Genomic DNA, 23,273 nt, shown 5'->3' with positions numbered 1-23,273 from the left:
CTGCCTCTGAGTTGAGACCTCCCTCAAACCCCTGTTGTAAATCTATACTATCTTCCTCTTCCTCCTCCCTGGAAGGGTCAGGCTAGGAAGGCAGTCTCCACCTTTGCTCCTCTGCCCAGTCCCTGACAGATTAGTATTATAGGAGCAGCACCATAACTCCCATTGTTGTAAAGAAGCAATGAAGACACAAAGGACTGTATCTTCTTACATGCTCAATGTAGGGATAGTCTTCAAACAATGGCTAAACCTGCCTCCTCGGTATTGACATGGTCTGGCGCTAGCGTAACTCCTCCTCCTACCTGTAATTCCGGAGATTGGATGTCCTAGTGCAGGGGTGGCCAACTCTCAAGAGACTGCGATCTACTCACAGAGTTAAAAACTGGGAGTGATCTACCCCCTTTTGGGGGGTTCAGGTCAAAGTTGTTGAGCTTTTTTAAGGAAGGAGGTAAAATGTTGAGCTTTTTTAGGGGTACCACAGTTGTCAGTTGTTCAGCTTCTTTGGGGGGAGCCAATGATCTACCGCAGACATCCAGTGATCTACCAGTAGATCATGATCTATCTGTTGGACATGCCTGTCCTAGTGGAACTTGCCCCAGCCATTCTGTTGGCAGGGGCCCACTCTCAGGCAGCCTCCCCTCCCCCCTCAATCAAACAATTAACAAAATGCCAAAAAAAATTTTTTAAACAGCTACACATTAAAACAACCCCCATCTAAAGGAAACAGCATCTCTTTAAATAAAATTACAGTGGTACCTTGGTTCCCGAATGGCTTAGTTGATGATCAACTTGGCTCCTGAACGCCACATACCCAGAAGTAAGCATTCCGGTTTGCTAATGTTTTTTGGAAGCCAAACGTCCTCTTCGGCTGTTGGCATTGTTTCCTGGGTCAATCAGCCAATCGGAAGCCGCGCCTACAACATGCCTACCGTGTTTCCCCTTTTTAAATACGTAGTCAGAAAGTAAGCCATGGCAGGGTTTTTATGCATTCGCAAAATATAAGACATACCCCGAAAATAAGACGTACCATGTTGCTTTCTTTTAGAGCCTCAGAGAGGCTTGAGACCAGATGGGAGGGGGTGCATGAATTGAGCGCGTCGCCAGGCGAGCCGTGCTGGGAGCCTCCCCGCTCTTCCCAGGACTTTTTTCCACTCGGGCCGAGCGCCCGGACGGGGAAACCCCTCGGCATCGGGAGCCCTGCTGGCCCCCTCCGCGCTGCCAGAATGTTGTGGGCTGCATGGCCAGAGGCAGAGTGGCGGTGGGAGCCCTGCTGGCCCCTTCTGCACCGCCAGAACATTGTGGGCCTCATGGCACAAGGCAGAGCGGTGGCCGGAGGTCCGCTGGCCCTTCCGCGTCGCCGGGGTGACTGACGGCAGCGGGAGCCACGCTGCCGGAACGTTGTGGGCTGCATGGCCCAAGGCAGAGGGGCAGCGGGGCGACTGACGGTGGTGGGAGCCCTGCTGGCCCCTTCCGCCTTCCGTGAGCAACAAAAAGAAAGCGAGCCAGCCAGCCAAGAGCTCGCGATCGCTCCTCCAGACCACCTCACCAAGAGCCTCCGGCCTCTCGAGCGGCGATGCTCGGGCGCCGGAATGGGAAGAAAGACCCCATTCTGAGCGCTAACTGCTCCCCGACGGATTGTGCAAAACCTGGCGCGCAGCGCAGGCGCGGGACGGAAGGCGCAATCCAGCCTCGGCAGCCCTTGTGACGGCGAGGGGAGCGTTGTGAGCCATTTAAAGCTGTGGCCGCCGCATCACTGCTTTTTAGCCCCCTCCAACTGTTTGCTGACTTTCTGCGTCCTTTTTGTGGTCCTGCCCACCTAGCAGTTCGAAAGCACGTCAAAGTGCAAGTAGCTAAATAGGGATCGCTCCGGCGGGAACCATGCGCTGCTCTGGTTCGCCAGAAGCAGGTTTGTAATGCTGGCCACATGACCCGGCAGTGAGATGAGCGCCGCAACCCCAGAGTCGGACACAACTGGACCTGGTGGTCAGGGGCCCCTTTACCTTTTACAACTTTATATACGAATACCAGACAACATAAGGATTTGGACTTCTTGGCAGGTTTTGAATAAGCATTCACAAATTTATTAGTAAAAGAGATGATAGATAAGGTAATGATATGTACAATTTTAAAACATGCAGAGAACAATATGTATAAACAAACCAGAGAGGGGAGCTGAGGGAAGTCTTTGGAGGGTGGGAGAGGGAGGGATGGGAGGGGGGAAAGGGAAAAAATGTAATTGGGTACATTGATTAACAAATTGTCTTGATAGTTTCAATAAATTTAAGAAAAGAAAAAAAAGAATGGATATCAATGGACAACACACTATTGCTGGATACCCAGTGGAATCTCGGTTGTCGAACGTTTTGAATATTTGGAGCTTTCAAACACCAACAACCTGGAAGTGAATGCTTCCTTTTTCAAATGAAATTTGTAAATAGAATTATATATAACTAATATGATATACACTGTATATATAAAGCAATTGAAGTACTCCCCACACTCCTTCCATTCAAACCATTTATGATTTTTCAGTTTGTGGATTGTAGGGTTTCAACTGTTAAAGCTTTTCCTCCTTGTGAGTCAATTGATGTTTTGTAAGAACATCAGGACTGAAGCTCTACGGAACTCCATATAAGTAAGTGGTTGCCCTTTTGGAGTTTGCTGGTGTTTGCTAAGGTTTCCACTTCTATTGAAGCTCTTTCTACACTCCATACATTTATTTGCTTGTCTGTTGATGTCTTCTAAGTTTCCTGTGTGTGAATTTAGGGTTCCACTCTGAAATAAACTCTTTCAAGACTCCATACATTTAAATGGTTTCTCCCGTGTGAGTTCGTTGATGTCTTCTAACTTTTCCAACATCAGAGAAGCCCTTTCCACACTCCATGCATTTAAATGGTTTCTGCCCAGTGTGAGCCCATTGATGTTTTCTAAGTGTTCCACTGTGACTGAAGCTCTTTCCGCACTCCGTGCATTTGAATGGTTTCTCCCCTGTGTGACTCCGTTGATGAATTCTAAGGTGTCCATTCTGACTGAAGCTCTTTCCACACTCCATGCATTGAAATGGTTTCTCCCCTGTGTGAGTCCGTTGATGTTTTCTAAGTGTTCCACTGTGACTAAAGCTCTTTCCGCACTCTGTGCATTTGAATGGTTTCTCCCCAGTGTGAGTTTGATTATGTGAATTCAGATGTTCACTCTGACTGAAGCACTTTCCACACTCCATGCATTTAAATGGTTTCTCCCCAGTGTGAGTCCGTTGATGATTTCTAAGCTTTCCACTGTCTCTGAAGCTCTTTCCGCACTCCATGCATTCAAATGGTTTTTCCCCTGTGTGAGTTCGATAATGGATTCTCAGTGCTTTACTATCAATAAAGCTCTTTCCACACTCCATGCATTTAAATAGTTTATCGCCTGTGTGGATCTGTTGATGTTTTCCAAATGTTCCACTATCAGTGAAGCTCTTTCCACACTCCACACATTTATATGGTTTTTCCCCTGTGTGAATTCGATGGTGGATTCTAAGTGTTCCATGATCAGTGGAGCTCTTACCGCACTCCATGCAATGAAATGGTTTCTCCCCTGTGTGAGTCCGTTGATGTTTTCTTAGTGCTCCACTATAAGTGAAGCTCTTTCCACAATCCATACATTCAAATGGTTTTTCCCCTGTGTGAGTTTGATGATGGATAGTCAGTGCTGTACCATCAATAAAGCTCGCTCCACATTCCATGCATTTAAATGGTTTCTCTCCTGTGTGAGTCCATTGATGTTTTCTTAGTGCTCCACTATAAGTGAAGCTCTTTCCACAATCCATACATTCAAATGGTTTTTCCCCTGTGTGAGTTTGATGATGGATAGTCAGTGCTGTACCATTAATAAAGCTCGCTCCACATTCCATGCATTTAAATGGTTTCTCTCCTGTGTGAGTCCGTTCATGTCTTTTAACTTTTCCAAACTCAGAGAAGCTCTTTCCACACTCCATACATTTAAATGGTTTCTCTCCTGTGTGAGTCCGTTGATGTCTGTGAACTCTTCGAAACTCAGAGAAGCTCTTTCCACACTCAATACATTTAAATGGTTCCTCCCCTGTGTGAACCCATTGATTGGATCTAAGGTGCCCACTCTGACTGAAGCTCTTTCCACACTCCATGCATTTAAAAGGTTTATCGCCTGTGTGGGTCCGTTGATGTTTTCTAAATGTTCCACTATCAGTGAAGCTCTTTCCACACTCCATACATTTATATGGTTTTTCCCCTGTGTGGGTCCGTTGATGGTTTTTAAGGTGTCCAATCTGACTGAAGCTCTTTCCACACTCAATACATTTATATGGTTTCTCCCCTGTGTGAGTGTGTTTATGTATACGAAGGTTTGAACGCCAACCAAAGCTTTTTCCACACTCCATGCATTTAAATGGTTTCTCTCCTGTGTGAGTCCGTTGATGTTTTCTAAGTGTTCCACTTTCAGTAAAGCTCTTCCCATACTCCATACTTTCAGATTGCTTCTCCTCTCTCTCTCCACGCTCCATATATTTAAATGGTTTCTTCGTTATCCCCATTGGACATGGTCCACCAGAATTTTGACTGCCTTCTCCATTGTCTTCTTTCGACAGGGGGGGGGGAGGAAATCTAGGAAGAGAACAAAGGAATATTACACACATCAATTAGGAAAGTGATGGGCAACCTTTTGAGCTTGATGTGTCAAAATTCGCCAAAAAACTGAGCATAATTCGCATGGTGTGTCACTTCGAGAAAAAAAACCTATAATTTCACGATATTTATAGTTTAAATAACAAAAATGTATAATTGTAATATATAACTGTATTTAATAAACCAATTATTAAACCAAACTAAACCAAACCAAAACCCCCTTATTTATCACAAAGTGCCCAGAGTTGTTGAGCTTTTTGGGGGGAGCTGCTGACCAAAGTTTTGGAGGTTTTTTTTTTAGTTCAAAAGTTGCTTTGCTTTTTTTGGGAGGGGGTGCCCCAAAGCTACTGTGCTTTTGGGGGGAGAAAGAGAACAGAAATAAATGACGAATAATACCTTCACTGGAACTAACATGCAGCACCGACATAGTCTCCCAAAGCGCCAAAAAAACCCAGCACAGAACGGGTTAAAAAACGAACACTGTTACGCCCAATCATCGTCTGCCAAAGCGCCAGAACAAAACAGCACAGAAAGGGTAAAAAAACCAATCTCTGGCTACCACCAGCAGCAGCAACAACAACAAAAAGGGATCAGAGACAAGCTGTAGCCTGAGGAGGAGCGGGAGAACAAATGGGGGGGGACAACAGCATGAATGGGCCGATGGGGCATGTACTAGCATTGAGGGCTCTGCGTGTCATGTCTGACACGCGTGTCATAGGTTCGCCATCACTGAATTAGGACATTCTCTTATTTTAACATCTCATACATTCTTTCCTCTCCTCCGTATGTTTTTAGGAAATACAAATGAAATAATGTCAAATAATGGTAATGAGTTTCAGAAGCATTATCTTAGAATACGGTTGAACTGTGGGGTTTACTTTTTAAATAAAGTGGTTTCTCACAGGAAAGGGAACTGCTCTATGTCCATGAACCTGCCTACTATTCATCAGGGTCCTAAGTTCATGATGAATTTCGTCATCCTCTGCACAATAATCCTCCACCCCTTGGGCCACATTTTGTCCCCTTTGACCTCCAGATGTTTATTAATCACCTGCACAGTCCCTTTGGCCTCAGGAGGTCCATACTGACCATATTTGGAGACCCCTATATGTCTAGTGACAAGGCTTGGTGCTTGTGGTCAGCTGAAGGAATGCTCAGGTAGGAGAATCTCTCAGCCTTGCATTATTGCATGGAGAGAGCTGGAGATGCAGAAGGAAAGCAGCTGGAGCCTGATTATTATTTGCTATAATTATATGCCACCTGATCTTGCACCCGCCTCCTGATATTGGACTAGGGAATCTCCACTAAGATAGTCCAGTGTCAGGAGGCGGGTGTGAGATCAGGTGGCATATAATTATAGCCAATAATAACTGGGTTGGATGTTTTAACCTGGCCTTCCCAGCAGTCAGGCTCCAGCTGCTTCCCCCTTTGCACTGGGTGGCCAAGGGCTTCTGGATATACGATCTCTGCTCCTATTGCAAATTATTTATTAAATTTCTATACCTCTCTTCATCTGAATATCACAAGATAAAAAGATTCACGACACTGAAAAAGGTGAAAATTAAAGGTGAATAACACTGATTGTGGGAAAGGAAAGAAAGAAGATGACTCTGGAGAAAGGAAGTATTTCTCAGCTATGATTGTGACTCATAATCCTAGCCATACTTTCCTCTGGAATATCAACTGGACCTCTTTGGAATAGGAGCCAGAATTCTTTTGGGATTTCATCCACACACATCTTTAGTGTGGGCAGCAGCAGAGGAAGGCAGGGCGGGGGGAGGGGGCAGCTCTGGTGTTGTACTTTGGTGGACCGACTGTACCATCCTAAGCAAGCAACTCTGGGGGTGAACGTTTGCCTTTAAAAAGCCCTTCCCCAGGGGTCGGCAGGGGTTTCTACGCTGCTGAGTGTGGACACCTTGGTGTCCAGTGTGATGTAGTGGTTAAGAGCGGTAGACTCCTAATCTGGGGAACCGGGTTCGTGTCTCCGCTCCTCCACATGCAGCTGCTGGGTGACCTTGGGCTAGTCACACTTCTCTGAAGTCTCTCAGCCCCACCCACCTCACAGGGTGTCTGTTGTGGGGGAGGAGGGGAAAGGAGATTGTTAGCTGCTTTGAAACTCCTTCGGGTAGTGATAAAGTGGGATATCAAATCCAAACTCTTCTTCTTCTTCTTCTCTTATAGTGTTATGGTCTCAAGAACCCTTAAGATCCAGTTCCACCAACTCCTAAGTAACTGTGCCCCTGAGCCCCTAAGGCAGGCATGTCCAAAGTCCTTTCCGGGGGCCTAATCTGGCCCCTGTGGCAGTTTATTTCCTGTGGTAAAAGTCTTTAAAAAGTTAAATCACTTCAACTCTAAAAAAAAGGTCAGCAGCTTTGGTTGGCCCTTTTATCGGGCCTCCTGGCCCTTCGCTTCATCAAATCGGGCCCTCTTTGAAAAAAGTTTGGACACCACTGCCCTAGGGGAACCTTCTATGCTGAGGTGAGGCATCTCTGGCCCTCCAGATGTGCTTGGACACAAAGTACTATCATCCCAAGGAAAGATGGCAGATGGCCAGGGATTATGGGAGCATTATCTAGTGGGGTGCACTTGCCCCTTCTTCCCCCTCTTCTGAAAATGCTGAATTTCTGTATTTCATTTCCTCCTCCTTCCGTGATCTCCAACATCTTCCTGATACAGTCCCAACTGCACACATTCCCAAATCATCCTGCACCACTGACTTCCCGAGGCTGCTGTATTGTGTCTAGGATACTGGCAATGGGAAGCACCTTCCATTGGATGAGAGGATAGGGGGTTAAATCAGAGCAGGCCAAATGGCACTCAGCTCAGTCCCCTCCTTGCCCCTCTCTGCATCTGCTGCCTGAGGGGGCTGCCTCAGTCTCCCTCATGGGGGAGCAGGCCCTGAGAACAGCCTTCTCTCTGCCCCTACCCCAAAGTACAGGAAACATGAGAGAGAAGACCTTAGAGTGTCACCGTGGAACATAACAACAACAGGAACAAGAACAAGAACAGCAACAATAAAAATAGTTTGTAAGTCAGTTTGGGCTGCCCTGGGCAAGAGAAATAGACTAATAGGTTGAATAAATAAATAACAACAATTGCAACAATAATAATGCAGGTTCTTGAAGGGGGGGACACAGGAACCCACCCATTTGCATAGCGATCTTCCCAATCTCTTAAATCCCACAGACGTGAGATATGATAGAGTGGGAATAATGGAAACCAGGTGGAATGGAGAGAAGGAGTTGGGCACAGGTATCTCTGGGTATATTCAAAGCTATGGTTTTCCCAGTACTTTGGCCACCTCATGAGAAGAGGAGACTCCCTGGAAAAGACCCTGATGTTGGGGAAGATTGAAGGCACAAGGAGAAGGGGACAACGGAGAACGAGATGGTTGGACAGTGTTCTCGAAGCTACGAACATGAGTCTGACCAAACTGCGGGAGGCAGTGCAAGACAGGAGTGCCTGGCGTGCTCTGGTCCATGGGGTCACAAAGAGGCGGACACGACAAAATGACTAAACAACAACAATCTCTGAATAGGAACCCTTTAGATGCTTCTCCAAAGAAACACAGGAATGTGTGTGAAACTGTAGATCCTAAGACAAAAGCTGCTGAAGGCGGAAATAATAAAGTGGGCTTTTTTCCCTTTCCTCTTTCCCCCAATGGTTAGACTCGCTATAACAACCCCCAGCGCCCCATGCAGCTGCTGATCTGGGACTTATGGCAGGGCAAGGACTGAGCTTCAAGGGAGGAGAGGGTGGGTGGATCAGGCCTTCTGTTCAGGGATCTCTGCCTGGTCGACTTGAAGTCATGGCAGATTCCTGCGCAGGAGGGAGAAGTCAAGACAGGCAGCCCCCCAAGTCTCTCTCTCTTTTTCCAAGATGGCTTCGATTCCTCCCCCAGGGATGCTTCCCTCCCTCCCTCAGCCCCCCAACTTCCTCTGTCCTCCACCCCCCAGTCTCCCCTTCGCCCAGAGCCCCCCGTCAGCTAACTATTTGCTCTGCATGCCCAATCTCTCCCAATGTGCCCACCTCTCCATCTGGAGGAGCCTCGTAGGAAGGGAGGGGAGGGAGGAGGGAGACGGGGGGGTCTCTATCCAGGCCTCTCTCGCCTCCTTTAACCCTTCCACGGACTCCCCATCTCTAGACAAAAGAGACCCCCCAAGCCGCGTCTTGGCACCCGGGCGGAGTCAAAAGCGCCCCAGGGATTCCTGCCAGGGGGAACCCGGAACTCGCAGAGGGGTGAGGAACTGGGGCCTCGGTTCAAATCTCAGCCCTTCCACAGAAGGAAGGGGGAGGGGAGCACTCCCATTCTTCCTTTCATCTCCCCCTCGCCCCAAATCCCGCTCTCCTTTCCCTGGTGCCCTGCAGATTCAGGGGGAGGAACAGCGCATCTGCAGCCGGATTGCATGGATCGGGGCCTCTGCAAATAGCGCCCAGGAAGTGAGTTGTTGTTGGGGGGTCTCTGCCCCATTTCTCTCCTCGCCCATCGCGTCCCCCCCTCCCCGTAGCTCTACCTGTTTGTCCTCTTTGGCCCTCCGCTTCCATCGCTCGCTTTTCTATTCCGATTTCCTTTCCTGCACACAGCTGTCAACTTTCAGATTTGAAAATAAGGGATCAGCAGCAGCCTCACCTGTCAAAGGGACAGTCCAGTCAGTTATGTATAAACCTCTTTTTCCTCCTCATCTGCAGATCTGCTCCTCTTTTGGGAATGTGAATGGCGGCCCCTCCCCCTCCAACCTTGGCTCCCCCCTCCAAACCTTCCTGCCTCTCTAGGAAGCAGAGCTTCCACAAATTCTCTTTCCAAACAAGCTCTGTTATCCTGTTTCTTTCCAGAGAAGATCTCAGGTTCAATCCCCAGAAAAGGCAGGGAAAAAGACCCCCTCCCCACCTCCGAAAAAGTCCTCCGCGGCAGGAAGGTTACATTCCCCCTTCATCTCTTTTAATCCATTTCCGGGAGAGGGGGGGGTCTGGTCAGTTTTACACCCATTTCCCAACGTGGGGGGAGGCAGGGCCATGGCGTAGGGTGTCCCGGTTACAACAGCCCTGCAGAGTAGACCGGAGTTGTTATGCGCGTTTGAGGCTTGGAACGGTAACTTACAACAACCCTAAATGGTGTTATCCCTTGCCATTATATCTATCTATCTATATCTATCTATCTATCACCCATCCGCTTATTTTATGTGAGCTGCTTGGAAGACAGCTTTGGTTCAAAGGCAGGATTGAAATACGATGATTTTTCCTCATTCGTAACGAAGAGATATTCCACCACCCCTCCTCTCCATGGGCTGGCGATCTCCAGATCCAGGGCTGTCCCCCTTCTCCCCACTGCCCCTTTAAAGAACCTTAGCATCACATAATATGAGAATTGGAAGGGGCCTGAAGAGTCATCTAGACCAGGGGTAGGCAACCTCAGGCCCGTGGGCCGGATGCGGCCCAATCGCCTTCTCAATCCGGCCCACAGATGGTCCGGGAATCAGCGTGTTTTTACATGAGTAGAATGTGTCCTTTTATTTAAAATGCATCTCTGGGTTATTTGTGGGGCATAGGAATTCGTTCATTTCCCCAAAAAAATATAGTCCGGCCCATCACATGGTCTGAGGGACAGTGGACTGGCCCACAGCTGAGAAAAGTGCTGACCCCTGATCTAGACCAACCCCCTGCCATGCAGGAATATCAGCTCGAGCATCCAGGACAGGTGGCCACCCAACCTCTGCTGAAAAACCTCCAAGGAAGGAGAGCCCACCACCTCTCATGGGAGTCTGTTCCCCTGCCAAACAGCTCTTGCTGTCAGAGAGGGTTTCCAAATGTTTAGTCAGAATCTCCTTTCTTGCAACTTGAAGCCATTGGTTGGAGTCAAACCCACAGCCTAGAATAGATCTTTTTTTGTTGCTGCTTCACTCTGTGGACTCATGTTAAGCTAGTGGTCCACCAAGACCCCTAGATCCTTTTCACATGTAGTGCTAGGAAGCCAGGTGACCCCCATCCTCTATTTGTGCAGGTGGTTCGTCCTTCCTAAGTGCAGGGCCTGACATTTGTCACTGTTGAAATTCATTTTGTTAGTCATTTTGGTATGCAAGGACGTGCCCCAGCAGAGCTGCTATTCCTGTTACAGGAAATCTCAGGGGAACACTAATAGCGCAAGTTGCACCCAAATTCTCAGTCCTCATCCTCCTGAGTGGTGGATCTATGGCTGGGCAGGATCTGTCCCTGAAAACTGGCCACATCAGGTCCATGTGCCCCTATGACATTCAAAGGAAGCATCCTGTTGGCTGCCTCAATGCTCAGAAGTGGCTCCTGCCTCCAGGCAGCTTGTGAATTTGTAGAAAGTTGACCCTTAAGTTTGGGACCTGTCAAACGCACACTATAGACACCTGTAGGGTTTCTTCCCTATGTGTGTTATCTTGGGGATAATTTGATATGACCTTACAGTGAAGCAGTGAACACACTTAGGTCCACTCCCCATTGCATTGAGGTCTCTCTGGCACTGCCCACTCTCTGCTCTACCACCTTCCCTCCTCATGCAAGATGTGCAACTAGGAGGAGAGTCCTTCCTGGTTATGCCACTAAACAGCCCTTTTATTCCTGATGCCCCCAGAGATAATATTTTATCTGAACACTTCCCCCTTCACATAGCCAAGAATGAGGAGGTGTTGCAACACAATTAATTTATAAAATATAAACAATATATGAGGGTTTGGATATTAGCAGAACATATAAGATGCTTTTAGTCTTTTTGTGCTTTAATTATTCCTTTATTGCAATTACATCAATGGGAGTTATGATGCTGTTCCTAGAATACTAATCCCACCATTCCTGCTCCCAAACTACCACCCCAACTCCTAACACCAACATTTCCAACTCTCTCTACCAAGGACCAAAAATCAGCTGACTCTCAGTCCGCCATCACTCACCCCAGCACTCCAGATTCTCCTCCTCCCTATCCAACATTATATTATATATTCTATTATACTTGTGAGACATTACCTTCACATACAACTTTATATACGAATACCAGACAACATAAGGATTTGGACTCCTTGGCTGGTTTTGAATAAACATTCACAAATTTATTAGTAGAAGAGATGATAGATAAGGTAATGATACGTACAATTTTATAACATGCAGAGAACAAAATGTATAAACAAACCAGAGAGGGGAGCTGAGGGAAGTCCTTGGAGGGTGGGAGAGGGAGGGATGGGAGGGGGGAAAGGGGGGAAATGTAATTGGGTACATTGATTGACAAATTGTCTTGATAGTTTCAATAAAGTTAAGAAAAGAAAAGAAAAAAAGAATGGATATCATTTGACAACACACTATTGCTGGTACCCAGTGGAATCTTGGTTGTTGAATGTTAAACATTATTTTATTGACTTCCTCAGATCCCTTCTTCCTGGTTTTCGTAATTTCCTAATCTTAATCATAGCGGGTTTCTTACTCTTAAATTCAATTCTTATTCTTTAGATAAACTATCCAACAATTTCCACCTTCTTCGTGCCCCCTCTCCACAGGCCCCCTCCTGCCACTAGGGATACCCATAAGAGGTGACCGTCCAAAGGTGATTCATTTTGTAATTGATATTCCCTCCGCCTCCGCCTCCCCCTCCCCCCCAGAGCCCCCCCCTGCCACAAGAGGCTCCAGGATGGCAGGGAGAGAAAGAGTCAGATATCCCCCCAACTACCTATCTAAACATACAATTCTATTATGTTAACCTAAAAATTTTTCCAAGCCGTTCCTCCGCCTCCCCCACAAGAAATATCAAATATTTGTTCAAATCTCTAATCATACCTCTTAACCTTATTATCCTATATACCTCCTCCTCTCCCCTGGATTCTTTCCCCCATTCGGTTCAGCAATTCCGTTGTCAAGCCAAGATTTCAAAACCGTTTTTCAACCAGCCTGAATGCAATTTAACCATTTTTTTTCAACCCACCCCAAGTCTATCCCATTTTAAAATCCAAGTCTTTGTCTTCCCCTCCCTCTGCTTTTCCCACCCCTCAATTTCACTTCCTTGCCCAATTGCATTTTCCCAATCCTCCCAATTTCCTTCAAAAATCAGTTCCCAATCTTGGTGATGCATTCCCACAGTAGTTGGTTTCTCAGTTGTTTTTTGACAGTTCTTCTCTTCATATTGAATACTTTCTTCTTCCTTTCCCTTGTTTTGTTGTGCATCGTCCGAAGCTTGTTTTTTAAGATCCCTTTCATTTACAAGCGTAACATTTAAATCCTGTCCCTGGTCCACAGTGCTTGCTAACAGTAGGCTGAACTGTTGCTGTCCCTTTAAGAGATCTCCCAGTATTTCCAAATATTTCAACACAGTCTGTTGGAAGGCAGATGTTCCGGATGTTGACATTCTTTTCCAGTCTCAAGCAGAATGGAGATCAGAGGACAAAAGACAATGGAATTTCCGTCCTCAAGAACAGTAGAATCCATCTTGGCTGACCATTTTCATGATCTTTGAATCAGTTCAGTTTCTTCAAATATCGTATAACGTCAATCACGACTTTCTTTCTCCCCCCCTTTTTTTACAGCTGTCAAATTTACTTCACAATATTTCCTTGCTGAGCCTCATAGGGTGCTCGCACCAGGATTGAGAAGGGGCTTCCCCCCTTCCAATCTTATTCTTTTGCAGGGATTTTTCTTATTACCGAGAAATCTGCCCCTCTACACCCTGCTTATAGGGGTGAGAAAGTCTTTCTTATTGGTGTTTCAAAGACAGTCAGTTTTCTTTTCGGCTTTGGAGCATTTTAGCACTTCTTAGTTGAGCAGTAGGAAGAGATCGACTCCCGTTTTTTTAAAACCTCTTCCTATAATCCAAATTATCTTTTCTTAGTCCCAATTAGAGATTTCACTTACTTAGTCCAGATCTTTCTTTTGATGGGAAGAATCTGCCACTTGCAGGCTGAAGATTCGGGGCTTCACTTCTTGGAGGTGACGGTGGTGCCCAAAATGGCTCCCGCGACTTCCACTCCGCTGGCTCTCGGTGGCTCTAATGAGCCTCCCGGGCAGCGGAGGAATTGGGTTAGGAGCACCGCTGGGCTGCTAAGCCCCCGGGACGTTCTTCCCGGGGTTTTTATGGGGAATCCGCGTGCCCCCGTGAACTTCCCCCCCTTCCGCGATGCCAGAGACCTCGGAGCTCGAGGTCTCTGCGTCCTCTCACCAGCGCGGCAGACTGGAAGTCTTTTCCTCCTTGCGAGTCCATTGATGTTTTGTAAGAACATCAGGACTGAAGCTCTACGGAACTCCATATAAGTAAGTGGTTTCCCTTTTGGAGTTTGCTGGTGTTTGCTAAGGTTTCCACTTCTATTGAAGCTCTTTCCACACTCCATACATTTATTTGCTTGTCCCTGAGTGAGTCTGTTTATGTCTTCTAAGTTTCCTGTGTGTGAATTTAGGGTTCCACTCTGAAATAAATTCTTTCAAGACTCCATGCATTTAAATGGTTTCTCCCGTGTGAGTTCGTTGATGTCTTTTAACTTTTCCAACATCAGAGAAGCCCTTTCCACACTCCATGCATTTAAATGGTTTCTGCCCAGTGTGAGTTTGATTATGTAAATTCAGGTTTCCACTCCGACTGAAGCACTTTCCACATTCCATGCATTTAAATGGTTTCTCCCCTGTGTGAGTCCGTTGATGATTTCTAAGTTTTCCACTGTTACTGAAGCTCTTTCCGCACTCCATGCATTCAAATGGCTTTTCCCCTGTGTGAGTTTGATGATGGATTCTCAGTGCTTTACTATCAATAAAGCTCTTTCCACACTCCATGCATTTATATGGTTTTTCCCCTGTGTGAATTCGAAGGTGGATTCTAAGTGTTCCACGATCATTGAAGCTCTTACCGCACTCCATGCAATTAAATGGTTTCTCCCCTGTGTGAGTCCGTTGATGTTTTCTAAATGTTCCACTATCAGTGAAGCTCTTTCCACACTCCATGCATTTATATGGTTTTTCCCCTGTGTGAATTCGATGGTGGATTCTAAGTGTTCCACTGTTACTGAAGCTCTTTCCACAATCCATACATTCAAATGGTTTTTCCCCTGTGTGAGTTTGATGATGGATAGTCAGTGCTGTACCGTCTATAAAGCTCGCTCCACATTCCATGCATTTAAATGGTTTCTCCCCTGTGTGAGTCCATTGATGTTTTCTTAGTGCTCCACTATAAGTGAAGCTCTTTCCACAATCCATACATTCAAATGGTTTTTCCCCTGTGTGAGTTTGATGATGGCTAGTCAGTGCTGTACCATCAATAAAGCTCGCTCCACACTCTATACATTTATATGGTTTCTCCCCTGTGTGAGTCCGTTGATGTCTTTTAAGTTTTCCAAACTCGGAGAAGCTCTTTCCACACTCCATGCATTTAAATGGTTTCTCTCCTGTGTGAGTTCGATGATGTAAAGTCAGCTTGCCACTCTGACTGAAGCACTTTCCACACTCAATACATTTAAATGGTTTCTCCCCTGTGTGAACCCATTGATGGGATCTAAGGTACGCACTCCGACTGAAGCTCTTTCCACATTCCATGCATTCAAATGGTTTCTCACCTGTGTGGGACCGTTGATGGTTTCTAAATGTTCCACTATCAGCTGTGAAGCTCTTTCCACACTCCATACATTTATATGGTTTTTCCCCTGTGTGGGTCCGTTGATGGTTTTTAAGGTGTCCAATCTGACTGAAGCTCTTTCCGCAATCCATACATTTATATGGTTTCTCCCCTGTGTGAGTGTGTTTATGTATACGAAGGTTTGAACGCCAACCAAAGCTTTTTCCACACTCCATGCATTTAAATGGTTTCTCTCCTGTCTGAGTCCGTTGATGTTTTCTAAGTGTTCCACTTTCAGTAAAGCTCTTCCCATACTCCATACTTTCAGATTGCTTCTCCTCTCTCTCTCCACGCTCCATGAATTTAAATGGTTTCTTCGTTATCCCCATTGGACATGGCCCACCAGAATTTTGACTGCCGTTTCCATTGTCTTCTTTCAACGGGGGTGGGGGGTGGGGTGGAGGAAATCTAGGAAGAGAACCAAGGAATATTACCCACATCAATTAGGACATGCTCTTATTTTAACATCTCATACATTCTCTCCTCTCCTCTATATGTTCCCAGTTTTTAGGAAATACAAATGAAATAATGTCAAATAATGGTAATGAGTTTCAGAAGCATTATCTTAGAATATGGTTGAAGTGTGGGATTTACTTTTTAAATAAAGAGGTTTCTCACAGGAAAGGGAGCTGCTCTATGTCCATGAGCCTGCCTACTATTCATCAGGGTCCTAAGTTCATGATGAATTTCGTCATCCTCTGCACAATAATCCTCCACCCCTTGGGCCACATTTTGTCCTCTTTGACCTCCAGATGTTTATTAATCACCTGCACAGTCCCTTTGGCCTCAGGAGGTCCATACTGACCATTTTTGGAGACCCCTATATAAGTCTAGTGACAAGGCTTGGTGCTTGTGGTCAGCTGAAGGAATGCTCAGGTAGGAGAATCTCTCAGCCTTGCATTATTGCATGGAGAGAGCTGGAGATGCAGAAGGAAAGCACCTGGACATGGGAATCTCCACTAAGATAGTCCAGTGTCAGGAGGCGGGTGTGAGATCAGGTCGCATATAATTATAGCCAATAATAACTGGGTTGGATGTTTTAACCTGGCCTTCCCAGCAGTCAAGCTCCAGCTGCTTCCCCCTTTGCACTGGGTGTCCAAGGGCTTCTGGATATATGATCTCTGCTCCTATTGCAAATTATTTATTAAATTTCTATACCTCTCTTCATCTGAATATCACAAGATAAAAAGATTCACGACACTGAAAAAGGTGAAAATTAAAGGTGAATAACACTGATTGTGGGAAAGGTAAGAAAGAAGATGACTCTGGAGAAAGGAAGTATTTCTCAGCTATGATTGTGACTCATAATCCTAGCCATACTTTCCTCTGGAATATCAACTGGACCTCTTTGGAATAGGAGCCAGAATTCTTTTGGGATTTCATCCACACACATCTTTAGTGTGGGCAGCAGCAGAGGAAGGCAGGGCGGGGGGAGGGGGCAGCTCTGGTGTTGTACTTTGGTGGACCGACTGTACCATCCTAAGCAAGCAACTCTGGGGGTGAACGTTTGCCTTTAAAAAGCTCTCCCCCCCCCACAACGCTTAACAGGTACACACAAACCATGTTCAAAGCATGGAAATCGGAAATAGACAAACTATCCCCAACCCCGTCCCCACTAATTCCCCTGGCCTACCACCCATTATTCCACCACGCAGCACAAAACCTCCAAATAAAAACCTGGCAAACCAAAGGCCTGTATCGCTTAACAGACTTCTAAAAAAAAAAAAAAAACCCTGTCAACACAAGAAATACAGGACAAACTAGAAGAGACCCAAATACCCTGGTTAGCACAAAACCAAATACAGGCTCTCCTAAAAAACCAAGCAACAAAATTAGCAGCAACTAGACCCCCGACTGCCTTTGAAAACCTCCTCCTAACAACAAAGGGACACGACAAAGGAATGGTATCCGCAATATACAAAATACTACTCAAAAGTCCCATGAATCCCCTAGACGCCATCAAAAACAATGGGAGGACGACATAGGATACGAAATAAATCCCACCCAATGGACCAGAATGTGGTCCAAACCCCCCTTCAAATCCATATCAATGAAAAGAAGAGAACTCTCCCTGAAACTAACCTACAGATGGTACCTAACTCCAAGAAAACTAGCACTAATGCGCCCAGGAACCTCATCGAAATGCTGGAGAGGGTGCACCTCCACAGGCACATACTTCAACATGTGGTGGGAGTGCCCCAAAATCCAATCATTCTGGACAATAACCATACGAGAAATCTGTAAGATAACTAAGCAAGTGCTAGAACTCACCCCAGAACTGGCCTTATTAAACATCTTCCAAGACAACAATGCCCACTCAGAACACAAAGAACTCATAACCCACCTACTGACAGCATCCAGAAACACCATAACCAGACATTGGAAAAACCTGTCAGGGGTAAACATGAACCAATGGTATCAAGTCGTATGGGAAACAGCCCTACTAGAGAAACTAACCAGTAAGCTGAAACTGACACGGGGACAAACGGAAGAAGACACCTTCACCCCAATATGGTTCCCCTTCATCACCTACACAGCCCAACAAGACAACGACAAAAACCTACCGTCAGCATACAAATCAATATGGCTAACCTAACCAAAACACCCACCCACCCCACTCACACAAGAAACCAAAGACCACCACAGCCAAACACAAATGAACAAGTGCATCCTACGCCAACCCCCGACCTCTCTCGCCAACAAAGGAGCACAAGCGAACAACAGAGAACCTGCACGACCAACGCTGACACTGAACCTCTACGCATATCAGGAAAAAAGAGACACCCCACCCCACTCACCTCCCCAGCCCGCCCACCCCTCCCCCCCTTTTTTCTTCCTAATGTCTCAACAATCAAGATTAATGTGTAAAAACGATGCATGGAAAAAAATGAGACTTTGTACTACCTTTGTAAACCAAGAAAATCCTTAATAAAAATTTAAAAAAAAGCTCTTCCCCAGGGGTCGGCAGGGGTTTCTACGCTGCTGAGTGTGGACACCTTGGATTTATAGTGTTATGGTCTCAAGAACCCTTAAGATCCAGTTCCACCAACTCCTAAGTAACTGTTCCCCTGAGCCCCTAAGGCAGACATGTCCAAAGTCCTTTCCGGGGGCCTAATCTGGCCCCTGCGGCAGTTTATTTCCTGTGGTAAAAGTCTTTAAAAAGTTCAATCACTTCAACTCTTAAAAGAGGTCAACAGCTTTGGTTGGCCCTTTCATCGGCCCTCATGGCCCTTCACTTCATCAAATCTGGCCCTCTTTGAAAAAAGTTTGGACACCACTGCCCTAGGGGAAATTCTATGCTGAGGTGAGGCATCTCTGGCCCTCCAGATGTGCTTGGACACAAAGTGCTATCATCCCAAGGAAAGATGGCAGATGGCCAGGGATTATGGGAGCATTATCTAGTGGGGTGTACTTTCCCTTTCTTCCCCCTCTTCTGAAAATGCTGAATTTCTGTATTTCATTTCCTCCTCCTTCCGTGATCTCCAACATCTTCCTGATACAGTCCCAACTGCACACATTCCCAAATCATCCTGCACCACTGACTTCCCGAGGCTGCTGTATTGTGTCTAGGATACTGGCAATGGGATAGCACCTTCCACTAGATGAGAGGATAGGGGGTTAAATCAGAGCAGGCCAAATGGCACTCAGCTCAGTCCCCTCCTTGCCCCTCTCTGCCTCTGCTGCCTGAGGGGGCTGCCTCAGTCTCCCTCATGGGGGAGTAGGCCCTGAGAACAGCCTTCTCTCTGCCCCCCCGGAGTACAGGAAACATGAGAGAGAAGACCTTAGAGTGTCACCGTGGAACATAACAACAGGAACAAGAACAAGAACAGCAACAATAAAAATAGGTTGTAAGTCAGTTTGGGCTGCCCTGGGCAAGAGAAATAGAGTAATAGGTTGAATAAATAAATAACAACAATTGCAACAATAATAATGCAGGTTCTTCAGGGGGAACACTGGAACCCACCCATTTGCATAGCGATCTTCCCAATCTCTTAAATCTGATATACAGTAGTGGGAATAATGGAAACCAGGTGGAATGGAGAGAAGGAGTTGGGCACAGGTATCTCTGGGTATATTTAAAGCTATGGTTTTCCCAGTAGTGATGTATGGAAGTGAGAGCTGGACCATAAAGAAGGCTGATCACCGAAGATTTATGTTTTTGAATTATGGTGCTGGAGGAGACTCTTGAGAGTCCCATGGACTGCAAGAAGATCAAACCTATCCATTCTGAAGGAAACCAGCCTGAGTGCTCACTGGAAGGACAGATCCTGAAGCTGAAGCTCCAATACTTTGGCCACCTCAAGAGAAGAAAAGACTCCCTGGAAAAGACCCTGATGTTGGGAAAGATTGAGGGCACAAGGAGAAGGGGACGACAGAGGACGAGATGGTTGGACAGTGTTCTGATATGGTTGGATAGTGTTCTCGAAGCTACGAACATGAGTCTGACCAAACTGCGGGAGGCAGTGGAAGACAGGAGTGCCTGGCGTGCTCTGGTCCATGGGGTCACAAAGAGGCGGACACGACAAAATGACTAAACAACAACAATCTCTGGGTAGGAACCCTTTAGCTGCTTCTCCAAAGAAACAGAGGAATGTGGGTGAAACTGTAGTTCCTAAGACAAAGCTGCTAAGGGCAGAAATAATAAAGTGAGCTTTTCCCCTTTCCTCTTTCCCCCAGTGGTTAGACTCGCTATAACAGCCCCCAATGCAGCTGCTGACCTGGGACTTATGGCAGGGCAAGGACTGAGCTTCAAGGGAGGAGAGGGTGGGTGGATCAGGCCTCCTGTTCAGGGATCTCTGCCTGGTCGACTTGAAGTCATGACAGATTCCTGAGCAGGAGGGAGAAGTCAAGGCAGGCAGCCCCCCAAGTCTCTCTCTCTTTCTCCAAGATGTCTTCCATCCCTCCTCCAGGGATGCTTCCCTCCCTCCCTCAGCCCCCTAACATCCTCTGCCCTCCACCCTCGAGCCTCCCCCGGTCAGCTAACCATTCGCTCTGCATGCCAAATCTCTCCCAATGTGCCCACCCGGGAGGGGAGAGAGGAGGGAAACAGGAGGGGGGAGAGGAGGGAGACCGAGTCTCCCCTTCGCCCCTTCGCCCCGAGGCTTCACCCTGTCAGCTAACCATTCGATCTGCATGCCAAGAAGGAGACGGGGGGGGGTCTCTATCCAGGCCTCTCTCGCCTCCTTTAACCCTTCGATGGACTCCCCATCTCTAGACAAAAGAGACCCCCCCAGGCGGAGTCAAAAGCGCCCCAGGGATTCCTGCCAGGGGGAACCCAGAACTCGCAGAGGGGTGAGGAACTGGGGCCTCGGTTCAAATCTCAGCCCTTCCACAGAAGGAAGGGGGGGAGCACTCCCATTCTTCCTTTCATCTCCCCCTCGCCCCAAATCCCGCTCTCCTTTCCCTGGTGCCCTGCAGATTCAGGGGGAGGAACAGCGCATCTGCAGCCGGATTGCATGGATCGGGGCCTCTGCAAATAGCGCCCAGGAAGTGAGTTTTTGTTGGGGGGTCTCTGCCCCCTTTCTCTCCTCGCCCATCGCATACCCCCCTCCCCGTAGCTCTACCTCTTTGTCCTCTTTGGCCCTCCGCTTCCATCGCTCGCTTTTCTGTTCCGATTTCCTTTCCTGCACATAGCTGTCAACTTTCAGATTTGAAAATAAGGGATCAGCAGCAGTCTCACCTGTCCCGGGGACAGTCCAGCTATGTATATACCTTTTTCCCTCCTCCTCTGCAGATCTGCTCCTCTTCTGGGAATGTGAATGGCAGCCCCTCCTCCCCCTCCAACCTTGGCCCTCTCCCCCCCTTCCAAAATTTCCTGCCTCTCTAGGAAGCTGAGCTCACTGCCCATGGGGATGAATGAGTGACGCCTCCCTCCCAGATCACATAAATTCTCCGCCTTCCAAACAAGCTCTGGATATCCTGTTTCTTTACTGATAATCCAGGTTCGATCCCCGGAGTCGGCAGGGACAGAGACACTCCCCCCCCACCTCCCAAAAAGTCCTCCGGGGCACGAAGGTTACATTCCCCCTTCATCTCTTGTAATCCTCTGCCGGTGTTACAGGAATTTGTAGAATGGGGGGAGACACAATGACTCCTCAAAGCCCCACATAACGTTGTTCTGTTCAGGAAGGAAATGGCTACCAAGGGGGGGGGGAGTTTGGGACATGAGTGAGGGCAGCCATGATCCCTAAAGCGTGAGCCCAGGTATTCAGAAGCCCCCCTGCCCGAGTGATAATCTGGCATCCTGACACGGGTTTGGGGCTTGGAACAGTAACTTACGACAACCCTAAAGGGTAGTCCCGTGCCATCATTACGGTTGCCTTTTTAAAATAGGGGCTGGTGTTTGAACTTGGGCTTTGCTAATGCAGGGGAGGGGTGCAGCTCAGTGGCAGAGCATTTGTACCCCTCATTCGGCTCCCTGCTATGATGAAGAGACCCCTTCCTGACTCGCACCAGGATCCTGAAATGCAGGTCAGGCAGCGGCGCCAGTTCTGCTTCCGCTTCCCAGGCAAACACAGGGAGGTCTGGCTCCCCTAGGACAAGTCCCCCCATTATCCCCAGCAGAACATTGGCAGTGGGGGGGGGGCGGAGAGAGAGAGGGGGGTGGCCTTTTTGGAGAGTCATCTTCATCCTGGGCCTGGCGGGGGAATGTGCGGAGGGGCTGCCTTGGCTTCTGCCTCCTGGCAAGGAATCTGCTACTCCTCCAAGTTCTTTGGCAGAGGGATCCCTGAAAAGGGGAGACCACTTCCCCCACCCCCATATGTCCCAGGCCAGCAGTTGCCTCAGACGCTGGGTGCTCCAGACGCAGGACCACCTGGGAGGCTCCCCTCTCAGGCTTCCAGTTTTAGCTTTTCCCCCCACTGCATGGTTGATCGATAATGATGGTGATGATGATGTACAGCAACCCAGAAATAGGGGTAAAGGATGCTATAGAAACGCATTCAGGGTTTATACATAGGTATAGGTAAAGGACCCCTGGATGGTTAAGTCCAGCCCAATTTGTCTATGGCATGTGGTGCTCATCTCCGCTTTGAGGCTGAGGAAGCCAGAGAGCTTTGCACGTCATGTGGACAACTTCTCACGAGCTGATATTGCGATATAAATTTCAGAAGAACTACACAAAATCCACAAGGAGACTCGCAGGATAATGGTGGCAAGAGCTTTCCTCGTCTAGAGTCCACTCCTCAGCCTGCAACCCACAAAACCTTAGGCAATAATACATTTATTAGCCTTTAAAGCAGGGGATACCCAAATTAAGGCCCGGAGGCCGGTTGCAGCCCAATCACCTTCTAAATCTGGCCCGCGGACGGTCCAGGAATCAGCATGTTTTTACATGAGTAGAATGTGTCCTTTCATTTAAAATGCATCTCTGGGTTATTTGTGGGGCATAGGTATTCGTTCATTTCTTTTTTCAAAATATAGTCCGGCCCCCCACAAGGTCTGAGGGACAGTGGACCGGCCCCCTGCTGAAAAAGTTTGCTGACCCCTGCTTTAAAGGCCCACCAGATACTTTGTTGTCTTTGCTTCAAAAGATGAATATTTTTGAAAACTTTTACAATAACAAATGATGTAAATAACACTGGGAACCCAGTCAGATAGGACGCATATAAAGAAATTATTATTATTAGTGATACTTCATTGATGGATGTTGGGGGCGGGGCTCTTTGTGAGTATTGTGATGGGTGGACAATTTTTCTGCTGATGTTTGGGCTGAATATGGCTACTCCATTGGGAAAGGTTTCCCTTCTCCTATTTCCCCTTTGTAGTTTAGAAACTTACCTTGAACGTGAAAGTCACCCAAGACCTTTCAGGTTCCACGAGCCATTTTCTGTGTTTTGTGAAATCCTCTTTGCTAAATGTCCCAAACAGCAGATGGAATCTTAAATGTTTCTGCATCAAAGGTGCAGGGGCTGTTTTTATAGGCGAGCATCAGACTCCCTGGCTTCAACCTCTACCTTTGTGATACATCTAATGTGATTTCATGCCTAATAATATTTTTGACTTTTTTACATGTTCACAAACGTGATAATATATCCCTT

At 47.2% G+C, this 23,273-nt stretch overlaps 1 protein-coding gene across 2 annotated transcripts; it reads right to left on the bottom strand.

Annotated features, from left to right (window-relative positions):
- Window positions 1-1,992: 1,992 nt before the first annotated feature.
- LOC132591333 (oocyte zinc finger protein XlCOF6-like) lies at window positions 1,993-12,222 on the bottom strand. Of its 2 annotated transcripts, none has more exons than XM_060269589.1 (2): window positions 9,268-12,222; window positions 1,993-4,616 (listed from the first exon to the last, which is right to left on the bottom strand). In XM_060269589.1, exon 2 carries the CDS (start codon window positions 4,544-4,546, stop codon window positions 2,804-2,806), a length of 1,743 nt encoding a protein of 580 aa, XP_060125572.1. In that variant the 5' UTR covers window positions 4,547-4,616; window positions 9,268-12,222; the 3' UTR covers window positions 1,993-2,803. The 2 variants fall into 2 exon arrangements, with proteins under 2 accessions (XP_060125572.1, XP_060125571.1); XM_060269588.1 differs by having other exon boundaries at window positions 9,152-9,347.
- Between the last annotated feature and the right edge of the window lie 11,051 nt (window positions 12,223-23,273).

The sequence above is a fragment of the Zootoca vivipara genome, chromosome 2 (genome assembly GCF_963506605.1).
Source record: "Zootoca vivipara chromosome 2, rZooViv1.1, whole genome shotgun sequence".
NCBI lineage: Eukaryota > Metazoa > Chordata > Lepidosauria > Squamata > Lacertidae > Zootoca > Zootoca vivipara.
This window is presented reverse-complemented; position numbering and strand designations above follow the sequence as displayed.

Coding starts and splice junctions, on each gene's coding strand:
- LOC132591333 (XM_060269589.1), bottom strand. CDS start 4,546: ATGGGGATAACGAAGAAACCATTTAAATATATGGAGCGTGGAGAGAGA.